Genomic DNA, 20,438 nt, shown 5'->3' on the forward strand with positions numbered 1-20,438 from the left:
TTGCTACAGTTGTTTGACCGAACTAAAAATAACACCCCGAAAGGGATAAGGTAATGTATATGTTCTAACACATTCATGAATGTATACGGGGCTCTGTGGACTGATCCATTAGCAAGAAGGAATTTCTCTAAAAATATAAAAAGTTTTTGGCCATAACGTTACAATATAATACATTTTAGCATTTATTAATATTTGTTAATGTAATTTAATAAAAATACAATCATTCAATACATCATACAATCAATCATGTTAGTTCATGTATTAACTATAATGTTAACTTTTTTTTTTTTTATGTATTAGTAAATGTTGAAATTATCAAATGATGTAGAAGTTGGCCTAATATTGTTCATTCTCATGCAGTAAACTAATGTTTAAAAATGAAACCTTATTATAAAGTGTCACCATTATTTATTATGTGGTTAATATCTTTGGTTGATATTTGGTGATATCATCTTTGGTTGATTTTGTTGCTTTTATAGTGCACATTGCAAAGAATGCAAAGGTAGCTAATTAGAGAGACTAAAATAATAATGATGTGGTTTGCAGTGTAAAACAGCATTTTAATATGGGGTTCCTGGGTTGGCTAAGATTCTGGAACCCCCATTGGTAAGAAACAAGACAACTCAGCTGTAACATAATGTCTATGTTAGTGACCTCTTGTGGTGCTTATGCATTGAAACCTAAGGGCCTGTTGGTTCATGAACGGCGGAAAACGCGAATGGCAGAATACTCAATAGGCTACTATTTACATGACTAAATACTGGCTTAGCTTAATTATATGCTAGAATCGTATAAGTATATAAAAAAAAAAACAATAAAGAAAATGAATGTGTAGCCTAGCCTATATACCGTGACACGACTCAAAAGTAGGCTATTTCTAATATAGGACACACTCACAAGCTCCCCTGTTTTAGGTCTTAAGATAGGCAACTTTCTATATAATATATGTTTATAACGTAGCTGTCTATAGTATTGTTTAAATATTGCAATAACGGTAGTAAATCTGACAAAAAAATAAAAAAATCCAGACATAAATTGAAGGTGCGCGCGGTTTGTCTGCGCTGCAGAGAGCGCGCGCGTCTGTGTCTCGCGCTCTAGTCATTGTTACAAATTGTCGCACCTAGACGGCGACATAGAGCTCGAGTCTGCTAAAAAACAACAACATTTCAGCCTCTTTTCCTCCTGGCCAAAATGCCTGAGCACGTTTGAGTGACCATGGAGCGCGTTTGCCGTCATGTAGTGAAACGTTGACACACGGAGGATTTATTTCGAAGGAATGAAAGTTTAAAGAGCACGGAAGGAGGACAACATGGCTGTGCGGGAGGACGGAGAGGTTTTGCACAGTAAAATCCGACAGCACGATAGTGTTGTTGGCAATGCAAACAGCGCGGAGAGCTTCAGGAACGGCTATGTGAAGAGCTGCGTCACTCCGTTAAAACAAGACCATCCGAGGGGCTTTTTATTCAACGTCTGCAGGTTTTGCAACGAGGATATCCTCAAGTCCAAACTATTCCGCGGCTCGGCTCTCTACGTGGGAGCGCTGGCGGTTCTGGCGCTCTCCTGTTTCATTTCGAAGAGCTTTCAGAGTGAACACGGCGTCTCGGATCTGCGGACTTATCTCTTTGATTTCTCACAGTCCATCAGTCCTTTATTCAGCATCGGCTGCGCGTATTTCTTTCTGACCCTCTACCTGAGACGGACGAAGAGGGAGAGCAGCAGATGTTGGCTTTTGTCCTTACCAGCATCATGCTACTTGGGGGATTTGATGGTCTTGCGCTTGTTGCAGTGGGGAGAGGAGCACCAGCAGATGCAAATGATGGGCAGGTTGCTGTTTGTGCTGGGCTGCGTGGGTCTGCTCACTCTCATCCCCACTCTCAAACTTAAGCACAGCGTCCTGATCCTGGTCTTCGCCAGCCTGGTGTGGCTGCTGTCCTTCACCAGCCTCGGCTGCCTGTCTCCGTCCCTCAGGCCGGTGCTGGCGTGTATAGCGGGGGTCTCCGGCTCTCTGCTGGCGCTTTGTTTTGATCACTATTACCCACCGAGGGAGACGGCCGGCAGGATTCCTAACACGGAGGAGAAAGTTCCCGTCATCAGACCCAGGAGAAGGTCCAGCTGTGTTTCTTTGGGAGAGACGTCCAGCAGTTATTATGGCAGTTGTAAGATGCCCCGCAGACCTTCCCTGCCATGTATATCGAGAGAACAGGTAGGAGCTGTTCATCAGCAGCACACACTGATCAGTTGATGTATACCTTACTATAACACACATCACACCTTTAAAACTCATCATCATGCTCATGATACACTTCATCAAACTTCTGACATTTCAAATGGTCCCATACAAGTATTGTCCTAAGCCACACAAACTCACTCCTGATACCCCATCACACTTCCCCAGAACAGGCTAATCAAACTCTTGTTCTACACAATCTCAACCCTGATATACACGACCAGAGCAACAATCCACAGTTTAAATCATGGATGTGATGGTATTAGTATTTTGGAGGCTATGCACTGTTGTTTGGCCAGGTCAGTCACCTGTTGCCATAGCTCCCAAATTTATTTAGGCTTGATTGTTTCACTGTAATGGATTGAGATTTTTTCTCTCTTTGCTTTAACATTTAAAATTGTTTGGTATTTTAGAGTGACCATGATGTACATTTTGGGATGTTTCAAATGGTTCAAAATTGTTTTAGGCCTATATGTGAAGTCTTGTTGATCCAGTAGTCCAAAACAGGCTGTTTTATTTAAAATATTAACTCTGTTAAAATATTTTGATCCTTTTTAACAAGTTACAAATGTCTGTTTGAGTCATATTTCCTTATGGTCTCTTCTCAGTACTGCAGTAAAGCGTTTACATTTGATCCAGAAGACGTTATTACAGCACTCTTATAATGCTGGTCTGAGTGTTGTGTTCGTACTGAAGTGAAAAAAAGAAGAAAAAAAAACCATACACTATTAATCATTGATTCAAACACGTGAAAAGTGGGGTATCGCTTGTCCCAGTGTCTGTGCTGTAAATAGAGTAGGCTATAGAGTTTTAAAAGTTTGCCATTGATTGACTCTTCTTTTGCATTCTAGTGTTAAAAGTTAAAAGTTTTAACAAAAGTATTTGGCTTATGTTATGTGTGTGTGTGACATAATGGAAAATGAGCAGACAGTTTATTTAATTTTTTTTTTTTTTAGACGCATGCAATTTGTTATCTGCAAGTTCTACAAATATGGAAACTTTGTTAGTTCATTAAGTAGGATATGGTGCTTGCAGCTGTTTGAGTTTTGAAACATCAAGCTCACATTGCCCAAAAAGTCAGCCCTGGCCAAGGGTAAAGGGTCATGTTTAAACACTAAATTCAAGGTCATCAGACCTGTGTGGCTAAGTAAATATACTCTAACATTGTGCTGGGTTTTCATGTAGTCATCCTGACTTGTTTCTGCAGGCAGTATTTCTGTGAATTATAAAAACATAATGCAAGTAAATTTGTAATGAGCTTTGCATGTTTTCCACACTAATTATAAAGAGTTTAGTCCTTTCTCTACTTGCTTGCACATAAAGCCATTCACTTTGTGCTTCAAGTGATTTTGAGTGTGCTTTGAATGAGTGCACTGTTCCAGTCACGCTCACGAATTGAGGTTTCAGTATGACCAGTTTCAGACTTTATTTTGACCTGTAAGCACCTGTTCTTACTGAGCAGCATAGCATCAGTTCTCTCTCATGGGGATCTGTAAGGACACATGGAAACAAAATATCAAACTAGAATGAAAGCGAATGGATTTTGCTAAGTTTACTTGTATTTCCACTTCATTTTGTCCTAGTTTGAATTGCAACAGTATTTAATTCTAACTTGTGTCTGTTGTTTGTGCTTATTCAATATTCATGGTCAATGTGCCATCATTACTAATGACAAATGTATTGAAAATTGATGGGACCTTTTCAGAATGCACAGAACAACAAATAATATTGAGTCATCATCAGGCCATTAGGCTATATTTACACTATTAATGCTTTTTTTTTTACACAAAAAAATGACATCCTTCTGTGCTTAATTTCAAGCCTTAAGCCAATCAAAAGGGAGCTGGAGAAGTGCATTTCGAAGCTGCACATTGAACACCGACATCTATGTGTGTGCTAATTTTTTTGATTGAAGTATAGTTGTTTTACAGTGAATTTTAAATAGGTGTTTTTGTGCAACTTTTCTGTCTTTTTTCAGTTTGAGTCATGATGTGACATTGAGACACCGGTGTCTCAGTCTGAATCTCTGACTGTTTTTGATAGTTCAGCTCTTTTCCCTCTGTTCACTTGCACACGATCCCATTTAGATGGACCTCGTGAACAGCTTTTTATTCTTTTTTCCCCCCAAAATACTGCTTCAGCTTGATTTTAAGAAATGCATTTTAATAGTATTGCTATACTAGTTTATTTTATTAATTATCATTATATAATTTAACATTGTTATTAATAGTAATAAATGTTCATTTTATATGTGTCACAACTACTAGTAGGTCTAGTAAATGATATAGATATTTTTTCTTTAGGCCTATATCTTTAAAAAAAAAAAAATTGTACAGACCTCAAAAGTGTGAGAGTGTAAGGTCATTATCAGTTGTGAAAAAACGTCACGGGCAATTTGAAGTGAACAGGGTTATCCTACTTCATGTTCTCCTGTTAAATTCATTGCTATGCGAGAAAAGTGTAAACTAATGGACCTTTCTTTGTATTTTTTCTCCCACGACAGTGTCGTGATGTGTGAATTTTTTTCTCGGTTGTTCTGGTCAGTGCTGTTTCTCACGTATGGCCTCATGACTTTTTCACTTGCACAGAGTGAGAAACGGCTCCAGTTCTCTCTTCAAGCCACCTGTGACTCATTGCATTTTCAGCCCAATGTTCGTCATAGCCTGAGCTGTGTTTAGAACCCATGGCAGGATTATGGCTCTTTTAAGATAGACCACTATATGCGGTAGCCAGGCTGTTTGAAATGTTTATGTGGCTTGGATCTTTAAATCAGTTGATAATCATAACAAAGCCCAGTCACTTTTAACATAGCACATGGAGCAATTATTATATTGTGGAGATGTTGGGGGCCGTGGAGGGAACTATACCTCATTCCTTTTTGTGTTGCACTTTCTGACAAAGCTAACTTTATAATTGAAGTTTTGCTGAAAGTAATACAGTTAGGTTAAATTAAAAAAAATTTGTGCGCGTGACGTGTGTGTTTGTGTGTGTGTGTGCATTTTGACAAGCTGAAATCGTCATCTGTGAAAAATGTGATGGTTTCCAAACTAAACTAGGAAGCATATCAGTTGTTTGCAGATCAGGTGAAGATGTGTTTGTTTTATAGGAGTCACTGATTAGAAAGGATTTGTTGTTGTCAGGGTCTGTTTTTGTTGTTGTTTTTTTTAAGGCCAGAATAACTCTTGAAGTGCTGGTTAATTAGAATGTAATGAATCTTTAAGAAGCTTGTCGTTGCTGTCGGATGGAAACCTTTTACATCCAAAAACGCTACTTTTCAGGAAGTGGAAATAACACTATCCCCTGGTTTCACAGACAAGGCTTAAGCCTAGTCCCAGACTAAAATACATGTTTGAGCTGTTTTAACTGAAAGCAACTTGCACTGAAAAATGTCAGTGCCATTGTTTTGTCTCAAAATGCACACCAGTAAGGCACGTTTATAAAAGCTACCTAAATGTCTAAGGCCTAATCCTGGTTTAATCTAAACCCTGTTTGTGAAACCAGGCCAAACCTTTAAAATAGTTAAACACAGCATTTTCATATTTTGATATTGTGGCTTTATATAGTCAGACACTTGCATGTGTCATTATTATTAACATTTTACCAAAATCAAGCGCAAATTGAATTTGAGGATTTCGGATATACGTGTTTTGTCCGTCATTAGAATGGCCGCATCTGAGGCATTAAAAGTGCATCGCATCACATTTTCATCAACTTACAGGCGCTCAGTTTTTTCTGTCATTTGGCCAAAATCTCATGTCACTTAGGACAAAGTGCTACGGACAGGCTAATTAAGGGAGTAATGACTTGACGACAAATGCAAAACTAAGACACGCTTCTCCGCTCCTCAGAGACATTAGCCTATATATATATATATATAAAAAAAATATATATAGTTTTTGTTTTAAATAAAGAAAATGCTGTACTTTTTCAAACAACCAGTTCGTTATTTACTCTTGCATTGTAAATAAGCAGAGACCACTTCATTCAGAGGCGGAATGGAGTTATGAGGTTTTACCGACGGTTTGAAGATCCAATGTAGTTACGAGGTTTAGTCACAAGCTCTTTTTAATACCTTTCATTTGTTAAATATTTGCAAAACCCACAGAAAGGGGAACAATCCAACCGTCTTAGACTTTGCATTTCGAGTAACTGCCTCCTTGTCATTTCTGACTTATAACAAAAAACAAAGCAATGTCTAAAAGCTGCTATGTGTACAGCAAACAAGCTAAGAAGCCCAGAAATAGGCTACATTTTTTTTTTTATCTGTCGACCCCAAAAAACGTTTGGAGAAGTTACAATACAGGACTGTGCATGAAATCTTCTGAAATTTTATCGCAATGGTCATTAATCGGCTGTCGGTGAACCAACGATCAAAGACTTCAGGGCCCGTATTCATAAAGATTCTAAGAATCCTCTCAGAAAACTCTCAATTTAGCTTAAAAACTTTTACGTAGGAGTCTTAGCTTAAAAGCGATTCGGGACCGATCTGAGAGCAACTCTGAGTAAGGAAAAGACAAAAACTTTCATCTTAGTGAGGAGGCGGGGTTGACCCCGTTGCTATGTATGACACAATCTTTTGAAGACTGTGATTGGTTGGTTGTCCAAGAAGAAAAAAAAAAAAGTGATTTTAAGTATAGGGTCTATTCTAAGCCTTCACTTTGAAATTACATGCGTAATTTTTCCTATTTGACCGTTCTCACACACACACACACATATATGTGTATATAAATCCTTTTTTTTTATTTACCATGCTGTTAATTTCCTATAAGGTATTTGCTTGGCTTAGAATGATAAAAATTGTTTCACTCTTTCCAATTACACTGATTGCTGGCATGTCTATTTAAGTGGTGGTTTGAATGTTGGTTTTAATGTATCAAACATGGAATTTTCCCAGTTGCCAAATATCGTAATGTAGTGATTACTTTCATTTCTGGCGCTATGGCATTTCTGTGCTGTGTCGGAGATGTTAGCGCGTCTCTAATAAGATCTGTCACAAACATGATCCCTGCACGATCTAATCTATAGCGTCTTATTAACTCACTGTTATTCATTGTCTGCAACACATTTCTTGTCCCTCTTCGTCTTTCTGCCATTTTCTCCTCTGCTAAAGAAACTCTTAAGCCTCTTAAAAGTCCTCGTCCGTGCTCCTAACAATTTTGACCTTAAGTGCTCTTTTAAGGGTTAAGATGCTTTCTGAATTACTTTTTTCTTTACTAGGATTTTTTCTTTAATTTTAAGAGTAAACGCCCACATTTCTAAGAATTTTCTTAGAATTTTGTCACTAGGAGCTACTCTTTGCATTAAGATTCTTTATGAATACGGGCCCAGATCTTTACACGACAACGATGTGCTTAAAACTGAGAAGTTTTTCCCTTTGAGTCTTCTGCGTACAGACGACACCATTGTCAAAACGATCCCCATTCACACGGATCCGCGAAAACGACAAAAAGCCCTGTATTCTTTGGCCAGGCCAGTAGATGGGAATGAAACACTATAGACTGAACACATAATACGCATGTGCATCGTCTTCAGAGATTCGCGTTTTTGCTGTTTACGCGGAGATCGTTTTCAAAAACCTTCACTTTGAAACCCGTTTTTAAAAGTTTGCGTTTTCAGGCACCCAAAACGCCACTGTCATGTAAAGGAACAGCTAAAACACATAAAAAGTTTTACGTTTTTAGTTGAAAACGGTGTCGTGTAAACAGCCCCTAAGATCTGAGGAATCTTTTAGGAATCACAAATGTAGTCTCAGATGGCCAAAATCATACTGTGTGAACCTGGCTTTAGTTATATGATGAAAGGCATGTTACGTGCATGTCGTCGTCAGTCATGTTGAAATACAGTTCATGAAAATGGAGCATAACAACAATTGAAACGGGACTTTATTGGTATGTGCGTACGTAGATCAGCATCACCCTAACACCATCATGAGAGGCATAACTGGTGTGGTCAGTCGGTCTTTTCTTACTTCCCGTTTACACCAAGAATGATAACTTAATTGATAAAGATATAGTTCTAAAAATCTGTTTAAATATAAAGATTAACAGAGTCCACACCACAACTATAATGATAACAGTACAGAGGAACGATATCACTGTAATTACTTTCAGAATGTTTTTTTTCCAGCTGATGAACGATAAAACAATGACAGCACAAATCAGAATCCATCCTGCTTGAAGGAGCTTGAGCTTTAAAAGCGGCACACTACAAAACTGCAGCGCATGCTCAGAATAAACAGAACAATATTGACCGCTGGTGTGGACGCTAATATTGGTATAGTTATCTTTTTAGTTATTGTTCTTTGTGTGAATGGGCCTTTAGTGCTTGAAAATTGAAAATTAAAACTGTGTAAAATTATTCAGAAATGAAATGTAGGCTAATTGTTATATGAACGCCTTTGCAAAATTGTGTGTAAATTGATGAATAGTGCTTGTCTTTTTAAAGTTGTTGAAAACGGATACTACAGATAGAGAGTATTAAATCAGAATACATCAGATCACCATTGTTATATGCAAAGTCTAAATTTATGGCAGTTATTGTCATTATTGTCTGTATCATTATAAAACATTGGTAATAAGTTAATTCCATAATATTTCATCTTAAATAAACGACTAAGGATGAGGATATTTTTTGTGTGTGTTTATTTTGTAGAAGTCACGTTTCTGTAATTTTGTTTTTGTTACTATCAGAATGATTCAGAAAGCTTGAGACTGGAATGCGGTTTGGTCATTTGCTATTAGTGGCTCATGTTGATATGGAAGCTGTGAAGTTGGCAGTTGTTATTTGTCCCTGGGGGGTTTTGCCATATGGGTTTATAGAGAGTTTGGTGTATTTCGTGATGTTCGTGACCTCAAGAAAGGGGAGAGAATGAGCACAATCACTACTTGGCTCATAGCTATTTTCAGTTTTGCCAGCATCTGTGAGTTTTAATATATTGTGTTTAGGCAGGGTTTCGGCTAATCTTTTTCAGCACAACAATAAATGAGGCCCCAGAAGGTTTAGACACACATAAGTAATGCTGAATTCACAAAAGGTTAAAATGCTGTCAAAAGGGCCTGTATCTTTCATACTCCACAAAAATCTGACCAATGTTTATTTGATGAAATACAGTTTGTTTAACAGCTTACTGCTGATTGTGACAGTGTTTCCATTATTGTGCACTCTGGTGAGAAACTGCTGTTCTTGGTCATGCTGTTGTTTCTATTGGAATGGGAAATTAAAGGGAATTTCACTGTGAATATTTTATATTCAAATTGTATTTTTAGGCAATCCATAATGCACTTCCATTTAAAAGTTCATAAAAAAATCATACTTTTAACAAACAAGAATGCATTAAATTGATTAAAGTGACCGGAAAAACATTTATAATGTTACAAAATATTTCTATTTCAAATAAATGCGGTTAACTCTCTATTCATCAAAGAATCCTAAAAAAAATTACACTGTTAGATATTTCAAGGGTTTTTTAAGTTACTGTAATTAAGATTTACAGTACCATTACCGTATTTCAGTTTTACAGTAACTACATGGTACTGTAATTGTGTAATACAGTGCATTACTGTAAAAACCAAGCTAATCAGTACACTGTAATCATTTTTAACTGTACTAAATATAAATTAGATTTCATAATTTTGATATAGAATACATTTTATTTTTATCCTACATAAGTACTACTGACATACAAATCAATTAGACCAAATTATTACAAAATACCATTTTTATTTATTTAAAACATTTCATATACATCACAAAATAAACAGTCTGCCAATGCTGGAAATGATGTGTTACATTTTTACACATTAATGGGTGAGTTTAGGGACAACGTTTTTTGTGTTCATTTTAACTCATTCATTTTGTTAATGATTTTAACAAAGTAAATATGTCAGAAAGGTTAGTACAAAGATGTGTCAACGTGTTAAATGAACACATTATGTGCCGTCCTTCACTGCACACATTGTTAAAAAACATACATAAAATCCTAAACAAACCATGGAGCGAAATACCGGAGTGAACATGGCTGTGAATGACATTTGCAGATTATGTGAAGTAAATCTACGCATCCACGGTACAATCAGCGTCTACGTCACGGCTCTCAGCCGCCCTCTGTTCGTTGATTGGCAGGCTGTTTTGAGGCCGGAGGAAAACTGAGAGATAGGTTGCTATCTCAGACTGAGTACAGAAGCGAACTGAAATTGAGCGGAAGTACGAAGTCTGAAGTAGTCAGGCTAGTAAAAAATCATCATCAAAATAATCTTTAAAAAGTCATCATCAAAATAATCTTACAACACAATGTTTTTGTCCACCTTTGTGAATAAATGAACTTCTCCAAAGATTGGTTCCTGTTCAGAACTTGACTGACAACATTAGAATGTTCCCTGGTCTGTATGCGTGTCCACAAACACAAATGTACTCAGTCCTTCAGAGAGAGAGAGAGAGAGAGAGAGAGAGAGAGAGAGAGAGAGAGAGAGATTTTTTTACATTTTTATAATTATTTTTACTATAACTTAAGAATATATATTTGTAAACAGCTTTTTGTCAATAGCATATTCAAACATTTCAGCTGAACTAAATTAAATTATGCCAGATACAATTTTAATACTTACATATCCTAAATTCTGTCCAAAAATGCTGAGATCCATAGAGAGAAATACTGAAATCGATGATTTAGCCCATTTCAGCTTGTCTGCAGTGAAGGGGTCCCTGTTTGAGGCAAATACACAGTAAGACACATGCAAGAAATCACTGTGTGATGATCGTTCTTCATCCTACAGTAGTTAACCCACCTGTGCGCTGATATTAGGGCCTTCCTGGTCAGGTGGGACTGCAATGGTAGAGTCTTCTGCCTAATAAAATATCAAAGTAATGCAAAAATATAAACTTAAGTTGTTTAGAAATTAGAATGCTATATTTGGTATGAATGAATTAGTGAGAGTTTTACTGCAATGCTTACCTGGATACATTTAATCAGGTGAGACAACATAGAAAATGCTCCATCTTCTGATTGGTTAATTTGCTGTGTAATAAATATAATGTTAGACATGATGAAAAGGTCACTTACTTGATATAAAGTTAGCCAATTTTATAGTAATTTTATTTTACAAGATATTGTATGCTACCTGCACCAGTGGCTCCAAAGCACTTATTATATTGCTAAACATTTCAGCAAACTTTAACTTATGTCAAAATATATCAAAAATATGATTTCAAGTACAGCTAAGGCTTACCTCAGGAATCTTGCTAGAAGTCACTGGTGTGAATTGGCGCATTGTTGCAGTTGCCTTTAAACACATACAAAAATTTGCAGTAAATATTAAATTCCATTTAAAAAAAACCCCATTATGTTATAGTTTGGAAACTAATGCTAAAACTAGAAAGGTGGCCGCTAACCATACAATGTGTTCGCTAACATACAATGTTATTTTCTCATCAGTTGGCCAACATTATCTACAACCAAACAGAATTTCACATTAGTTAATTTAATGTTAATGTAAACTAATGTTAAACGTTGCTCGTTGGCGTATTTTAACTATGAAATAAATGTTTCTCCAAAACATGTTGTCCACAATTATTGATACCCCTAGAACTTTTTATGAATAAAATATCTCTGAAGTATATTCCCATTAATATTTGTTTTTTAAAAGTGTAAAAAAATAGAATGGAGATATAAACCATTTTTTAGTTAACCTAGGTGTTAACAATAAGGTTTTGTGGTTTGTACAATCAATTAACACTGTTTTTGTCAATTTGTTTTTTTACAAGATGGACAAAATTTGTCACCAAGTTAGCTAGCTAACTACCAAAAGGACAATCAAACATTTTATATTTAGTAAAAGTTTTTAAAATATTACAACATTATCCATGTTTTATAGTGGTTGTACCGAATGACCTGATATTTGGGGACATGTGTTTGAGCAAGTGAAAACATGAATTTTTCTAAAAGTTAAGAGAGAGTTACTTTCTTTGCTTCACAACCATGCGGTCCTTTGCAGGTGTCTGAATGATGTCACATCCTGTCACATAATATTGACCACATGACTTGATCCAAAATGGAGCCCTTTATATTGGTTACTCTGAATGACATCAATGAAAAAAAATTTCCGGAGCTTCTTTCTCATAACAAAGCAACGACTTCTACACATAATTTTAATGCCATTTTGCACTATGTTGATATATAATGTTATAAAATCATGCCAGAATAAAAAATAAATAAATTTATTACATTTTAAGATATTTTAATCACAAATGAAATTGCTGTATTGGCCTTCGGACGGTTAAACCGAATGACCTTTTGACACTTCAAAATCTTTAAAATACCTTTATATGTAGTAAAATATAATTAAAACCTTTTGGATTCAGTAAAAGAGATCAAGTTGTACTACCTTACATACTTTGGATGTTATATATTTGTTTTTTTATTATTATTAAGGCCTTTGGACAAAAAAATTACCCGTCACGTCATTGACCCATTTACCTTTTTTTTAGCACACCAGGGTGACTAGGAACATGAAATTGTCCAGCTATGACTTCTTGTTTCACAGGAGTTTAAATATGAGGAAACACAAACGCCAAATTCCCTTAATCATCCATCACAATGAGTAAAACCAAAGAATATAGTTCTGAAGCGCAGCAAAAGATTGTTGAGCATCACAAAATAGAAAGTGGCTGTAAGAAAATAGCTAAAGAATTGAAAATCCCCATTTTGACCATCAGTGCAATAATTAAGAAAAAATGCTCCTCGCTCATCCAAAAACAAACTCCAGCATATTCAGTTGTCAGACACGTCTGGAACTTCAAACGGCACAGGGTTCTGTGGTCAGATGAAACAAAAAAAATAGGTTTTTGGCAGCAAACACGCTAGATGGGTTTGGTGCACACAAGGATAAATAGTACCCCATGTGTACAATTTAATATACCATTGGATCTTTAATGTTGTGGGCATATTTTTCTGCTGGAGGTCCTGGACTTCTTATTCAGATACATGGCATCAAATATGAACAGATAAAAAAATCTAAACCTGACGCCTTCTGCTAGAAATCTTATAATGGGCCGTGGTTGGATCTTCCATAAGGACAACGATCCAAAACAAACATCAAAATCAACACAAAAATGTGTTAGGGAGCACAAAATGAAGCTTCTGCCATGACCGTCCCAGTCTCAGACCTGATGAGTGGAGTGAACTGAAGAGAAGAAGCACCAACATGGATCTGGGAATCTGAAGGATCTGGAGAGATTCTGTATGGAGGAATGGTCTCTGATCTCTTGTCAGGTGTTCTCCAAACTCATCAGGCATTATAGAAGAAGACTCAGAGCAGTTATCTTGGCAAAAGGAGATTGCAAAAAGGTATTATCAATAATTGTGGCCAATGTGTTTTGGAGAAAAACATTTATTTCATAATGTGATTTTATATATATATATATATATATATATATATATATATATATATATACATGCATATTAAAAGTGGTTTGATTTACACTCACTCACTCACTCACTCACTCACTCACTCACTCACTCACTCACTCACACACACTCACTGGCCATTCACATGTTGTCAATTCATACAGCAAAGAAATAACAGTGCTCAATTTACAATGATCCTTGTGACAATCAAACCACTCAAACCACTTTTCATATATATTATGTTGTATTTTTATTTGTGCACTGGAAGCTTCAGTACCAAGAAAAATTCCTTGTGTGTGCTAGCACACTTGGCAATAAAGCTCTTTCTGATTCTGATTCTGATTCTGTTATTTGCTGTATTAATTGACAACATGTGAATGGCCAGTGAGTGTGTGTGTGTGTGTGTGTGTGTGTGTGTGTGTGTGTGTGTGTGTGTGTGTGTGTGTGTGTGTGTGTGTGTGTGTGTGTGTGTGTGTGTGTGTGTGTGTGTGTGTGTGTGTGTGTGTGTGTGTGTGTGTGTGTGTGTGTGTGTGTGTGTGTGTGAATGCAAATGCCAGAGAGAGGCCATGTGTGCTCACAATAATTTCCCTCAGTTGAAAATGAATAGATCACTTTTGCAAATGAGATGCCTGAATGCGGGTGATGTCCTGGGCCGGGAATCCCCTGCAATGCATTCGGCACATTTGGAAAGCGCTCCATATTATGTATTTATGAAAGAACAGCTAGACTGACAATTCATTGGATTTGATGAGAGGGATTTGCATTTTGCCGCAACTGAGGTGTTAGTGAGGTGAAAGTGCGTGCAGAGATTCACAGTAAAACATCATCACCCGAACATTGGTTTATGTAAGCTACTCAAAAATAAGAGCAATCGCGTAAGTAAATATTTTCATTCGGTATAAAGGCTTTTTTTATGCACAAATCTTATTCTACCTTTCTTTGGCAAAGTTGACGCTTTCCCCATTAGTTGTTAAGTTTAATATATTGAAATGTTCTCTTCTGCCGAACGTGATGCTAGTGTGTTTATCTTTGAATAAATACAGAGCTGGGGTTCTTCGGGCTGTGATTCAGTCTCTACATTTTATTTTGGATTAAGCAGAAGCATTTGCAGTCACTCATCAACATGAAGTGTGTGTATATATTTAAGGAATAAACCCTGTGTGGTATTACATGGCCTTCTGCCATGGTGTGTGCAACAATGATGTTGTGCCACACTCTTTGTCTCATTGAGACTTTTGAAACATCAGCTGTTGCTGTGATTTACTGTAATAATACAGAGGACTAAAAATAGTACAAGACAAAGGCTGTCACACAGTAAGCGTGGAGTTATTGTAAGTACAGTCAGCAGTATTTTTTTTTTGTGAATTATTGAATTGTAAAATTAGTTTTATTATTTTTCAGGATTTTTATTCTCATTTATTTCATTTTTCTTTTATGTTTGAAAAAGTTTGTTTCTCTTTTTTTGTAAATACACTTTTAACATCTAAGTGCAATTTACAAATGATTTAGTTTGTAATTAAAGTACAATCCTGTATTAGTTAAAATGCATTACCAGCCATATACACAGTTGTATTTGTAGTCATATAGTAGCAAGTAATGCCTTTAAGCAACCCTTAAATATAAGACCGAGAGTGAGAGAGAGAGAGAGAAAAGGTGCATGTGCCTCTGTGTGTGTGTGAGACGGTGGAACAGTGGAGTGGAGCTCCTCTCAGCTGTCACGTTCTCCTGCACTAATGCCATGTGGAATGATATAACATTGACGTCACTAAGTGGTGACTGATGAGAGTATGTCTACAGAAAAAAAGGCCAAGTTTTACTTATTGCCATGTACAATTTACTGACTGCCTCCTCAACGGCATGATCGGAGTAGAGAACACTCCGTCCATATACGAGAGCTCAGAGACATGATAAACCGGTCTCTCTGTGTGTGTGTGTGTGTGTGTGTGTGTGTGTGTGTGTGTGTGTTTTCTCATAGAGGTGTGATAGTTTCAATATTCATATTTTTTCTTTAGATGAAAATTACAGCTTGAAAAACAATGATAGCAGTACGTTTCAGAAATGCTATTCATAATGAAAAGGATGACGTGAAACAGCATAGGGTGTGAATCTCAGAGAATGCCTTTTAAAACAAGTGAAAAGAGAATGGAGAGGCTTGGCCCTATTATTTATGAGTGAGATTAAGCGCTCTGATCTATTTCTACTATTGGAGGGCAAGTGTGTTTTACTCTCATTCTCTGAATGAGGTGGTGTCTGTGTGTGTCTTGTGTGTGTGTGTTGGAAAAAGAGGGAGAATCTTGTGGAAATTTAAAACTATTCTCACATTTTGGGATTGTTATATTTTCAGGCTGCTTTTTTTCAGAGGAGTAACTCACTGTAAAAAATTTCTAACCCTCCCAAATCAAAAATTTAAAGTGACCGATAACATCTACATTTTTCAATTGGCCCAAGTGAAATTCTTGTTGCAATAGTCTGTTAACATTGGCTCAATGAGAAATAATACGTCAGACTAATTGAAAAATTTAGATGTTATCGGTCACTTGACATTTTTGACTTGGGGATGTAATTTTTTTTTTACAGTGCTGGCATCCTTTTGCATTATTGGTGGTTATGCTGTATCTGTTAACACTGGTTAACAAATCCTCTCCCCAACCCAAATTGCAAATTTTAAATTAGGAACATGTGGCTAGCCGACAATGAGGAAAGATCTTTACACTCACATCACTCTTATTTAATAACAAAAATATAATAATAATAATAATAATTTGATTAAATTAACAATAATTACAGTTTTTTATAAGAAACCCCCCATGATGTTTTTTTTGGTTATAATAATGATTCGCCTATATTGTTAAACTTACAAATTTGGTTAGTCTCAGCTAGATTTACAGTGCATTCACGATGTAATCGTGTTTGATTATCTAATAATGTGTTTGGCTGGTTTTAATGTGAAATGTGCTCTTTATTGAGGGGAGCAGTAGATAAATGTGTTCTGTAGTGCCAGGAACTGTGCCAAGCTGGAATATTTCAAAGGTTGATGCTTTCCGTTGCATTCTTTGCATGTCTCTCAGTTCTTAAGTTGTCTATTGCATTTTAAGGTAGACGCGTAAAAGAAGCGTAACATAAAACCAGCTGTTCCTCTCTGTTACTGCCTGACAACCCCTCTTTTTTTTCTCCCAGATTTCCACCTCACAAGATCCTGACAGCACCTGTAGCGCGAGTAATAATATGTGTAGCGTGTTGAGGAGGAAGGGGTTAACAGAGATCAGCACTGCTTCTGTCTGCAGACTGAAACAGGATGCAGCGAGTGCATTGTCAGCCTGCTGGTGTGAGTGCAAACAGATGAGGAAATGCTGGAGCGGCTACTCCAAAACTCTGTTACCTTGGAAACCGTTTGCGTCATGATCGCCAGCAATTAGCTTGCAGCTCTTTAGTTTTTCATGCTGGCTGAGCCGAGCTGAGCAGCGGTTGCTTAAAGCGCTGAAGTGCCGCTGTTAGGTTACTAACACACCGGTACTTTTAAAAAAATATATCTATAACTTTTATTTGATACTACCTTTTTTTTCCTCTTCTTACCTCCTTGGTTTTTTATTTGTCTTGATGTCTCATTCAGCTTCAGTTGCTGTTTTTTTCTCTCACAAGTGCAGCAGTGGTTCCTTTAATACATTACATGTGATTGACATGATTAATATTGATAAATATAATTAATTTAGCACAGGGGGAATATTTGAGGACAAGCTGTCCAAGCCAAACTCTTGTCAAATTGTACTCTGGCTGTTCCTCATTTCCCCAGCTTCTTATCTGGCCTCTCTCTCTCTCTCTCTCTCTCCACAAGTGAGTGTGTGTGTGTGTGTGTGTGTGCACGCACGCGCTCTCTCGCTGTATCCATGCATTGCTTTTTGTCTACATGTTTTGGGGACATTAATGGAAACAGTTGAGAGATAAGTGGCTTTTCCTGGATGTGTTGAAGTGACAGGTTCGCACCTTCCCTTAGTGGATGGGGTTGAAAGTGGACTAGAGACCCATGGGTCAAAACAAGGGACGTCTGGCACACCTCCCCTCTTTATATTAGCCACACAATCGGCACATCTCATTGGTTTTAAGTAGGCCCAGGGATTTTCTGCATGGCTTATCGGGAAAGGTTTATTGCACCATAAGGTTCCCAGACACTCAAACATTTAAGGTGGTCTAGTAGCTCTTAAGTCCACAAGGAGGTTGTTGATCCTTGTATGCGTGTCCTGCATTTGAAAAAGCTGTTTGTTCATTTGACCGGCTGCAGGGGTCGAACATATGGTCAGGTCTGACGGAGAGGAGGGAATTGTGGGTCGTATGTAGAGTTCATGGGTGAATTACTGAGCTCGGGAAGCCTGTGTCAAATTTGCTTAAAGATCGCGATTGCATTTGGTGTTGGATTTCCATGACACGAGAATGTCATTATTTATTATTGGAGTAGATACACTTCACAATTTAAATTTCACAAATTTATTAAAAAATATTGTAATGAATTCTGTGATTTTTTTTTTTTTTTTTTTTTTTTTTTTTTGCATGATTTATTTTAAAGTTTTAAGTACTTTTTTTTTTTTTCTCAAATATGTGTTTTATTTTAATTTCCCCAGCGTGTACATTTATTCTGTGTAGTCAAGGAAAATGTATTAGCTTATATTAATCAAATTGGCCTGATTTAAGAGTTTTTGGAAAGCTTTATTATTAAAAAATAAAGTTGCATATATGTGTGCGTTAATGGCAGCATTAAATTACTGTGGTAATGCATTATGCCATTGAAACACAAGTATCTTAAAAGCGTTGCTGCTCTCCTTTTTCCTTCTTTCTTTGGCCATCTGTCTCTCTCTCTTTCTGTTTCTGTCTTATTTGAAAACAGTGTCAGCACTGCTGCTTTTACATCAAAAGACTGTTGCTAGGTGACTGCTGACGTCAGTGGTGGCTACAGAGGAAGGTCTGTGTGTTTAGCTGCTGCGAGCGAACCCCACTGAAAGAGGGCAAAACTATGAAACGCTGTTACTCACTACCCTGCAGAAAGCTGAACTCCTGGAAGAACTGACCTAAATATTCCAAATGTTTCCTTTTCTATTAAAAGTTTTTCACGGTGAAAATGTAATGCTAATAAAATGTAGCCCTTCCAGCGAGCCCCCTCCCCCCATTCCCCTGTTTTGAGATTTAGCTATGATGATGACGTCAGTCGCATTTCACAGGAGGGGAAAAGTCAATCATTAGTGTCAAAAGAAAAGCCCTGACTTCGGCGGTGGCGTCTCGCCCCCTCTCGCATGAGCCTCGTCCTGAATTCTCTTGACTTTGTTTATGCTGGTCAGGAAGTCCTACTTTTAAACAGATGAAATGGTTAAAGGCAGATGTTTCCAGTGTTTTACCAAGACTTTTTACTACCTTTTTTATTATTATTTTTAATTTGATCCTGTATGGTTAAAATCTTAGAGTAAAAAAGTTTTTTCTATAAAAATGAAACGTATTAAACTAGGACTGCTATATTTTAGATTATATTTAAAATTATTGATGTAAGTTTACTCTTAAAATGTAATTTGATCAAAAGTTTATTAAATAAAATATATAAATAAAATATATAATATATCATTTTAATGTCTCTGATTAAAATTACTTTACCTACTTGACATTTAATATGTTTCTTTCAGGTCAATCTGCATAGTTACACATTGACAAAAAATGTCCTCTAAGTCATTGTCGGCTATAGAAAAACATCATCGCAAATGTAAGTAATGAGGCATAAAAGTACTGTCTGTTAAACTCTGTGTGTGTATCTTTTTGGGCTTTGTGTACTTGCTCATCATGTGTGTGTTATGAATGACGTGAACTGTCATGAGAGATAAGAGGGTCACTCAAGCATGTGGCTTAATGAAGAGTGTGATAGGCGTCTGTGGGAATCACGTGGCCATTAGCACAGAAGACTCGTTACTTTAGTGAGCTCTCGCACAGACACACACTCTGGTGGTGGTGGTGGTGGCACTACGCTAGATTAAATCAGAATCGTGGCCCACCCAAACTGCCACGTATGACGCACACACAGTTCCCCACCAGGTTAATGAATAGAGGCCTCTAAGAAACAGGCAAGTGAGCTTTGATTGTTGATTGTACTTTTTCCTCAAAAGACGTCAGAGAGAAATATAACAGTGCTTGAAGAGAGAGCAAAAAATGCATATTCAAATTGCATACCAATATATATATATATATATATATATATATATATACACCACATATTTACATTATTATAAATGCACTACTGTTCAAAAGGTGTCGGTGAGATTTATTTTTAAAGAAATTAATCTGTTTATTCAGCAAGGATACATTACATTGACTACAGTAAAGACATGTATAATGCAAGTTGCATTATGCAACAGATTATTTCTAATGCAAAAATTGCTGATAATAATAAAAAAATTGTTTCTTGAGCACCATATCAGCAAGCATATTAGAATGATTACTGAAAGATCATGTGACACTGAAGACTGGAGTAATGGCTTTTAAAATACATTCAAATAGAAAACTGTTATTTTAAAATGTAATAATATTTAACAGTATTTCTGTATTAATGATCAGATAAATGCTGCCTTGGTGAGCTTAAGAGACTTGTATTATTATATTTGAAAAAAATAAACACAGAAAAGGGTCAGAGTACATTCACTAGGATGATATAGTTTTTTTTGCAGGCCATTTTCTTGAGGCGTCTTTTTAAACTTTTTATCCCATTCTTTGAAGTGCTTTTAAAAGGGAATGGCCTCTTGGGAAATGGAGCGTGATGCTCATCTTCGCTCGTGCCTGGAGAAT

The 20,438-nt window shown here is 36.6% G+C and overlaps 1 protein-coding gene across 1 annotated transcript in view; it reads left to right on the top strand.

Moving 5' to 3' along the window:
* The first annotated feature begins 1,040 nt into the window (after positions 1-1,040).
* Positions 1,041-20,438, top strand: part of pde3b (phosphodiesterase 3B) — a 60,220-nt gene continuing 40,822 nt past the window's right edge. The window contains exon 1 of the mRNA XM_082149951.1: positions 1,041-2,203. Coding sequence (XP_082006077.1) covers positions 1,310-2,203 — 894 coding nt within the window. The 5' untranslated portion in view covers positions 1,041-1,309. The remainder of the gene's footprint in view (positions 2,204-20,438) is intronic.

Source organism: Leuciscus leuciscus (assembly GCF_965113295.1).
Source record: "Leuciscus leuciscus genome assembly, chromosome: 2".
In the NCBI taxonomy this organism is placed as follows: Eukaryota; Metazoa; Chordata; class Actinopteri; order Cypriniformes; family Leuciscidae; genus Leuciscus; species Leuciscus leuciscus.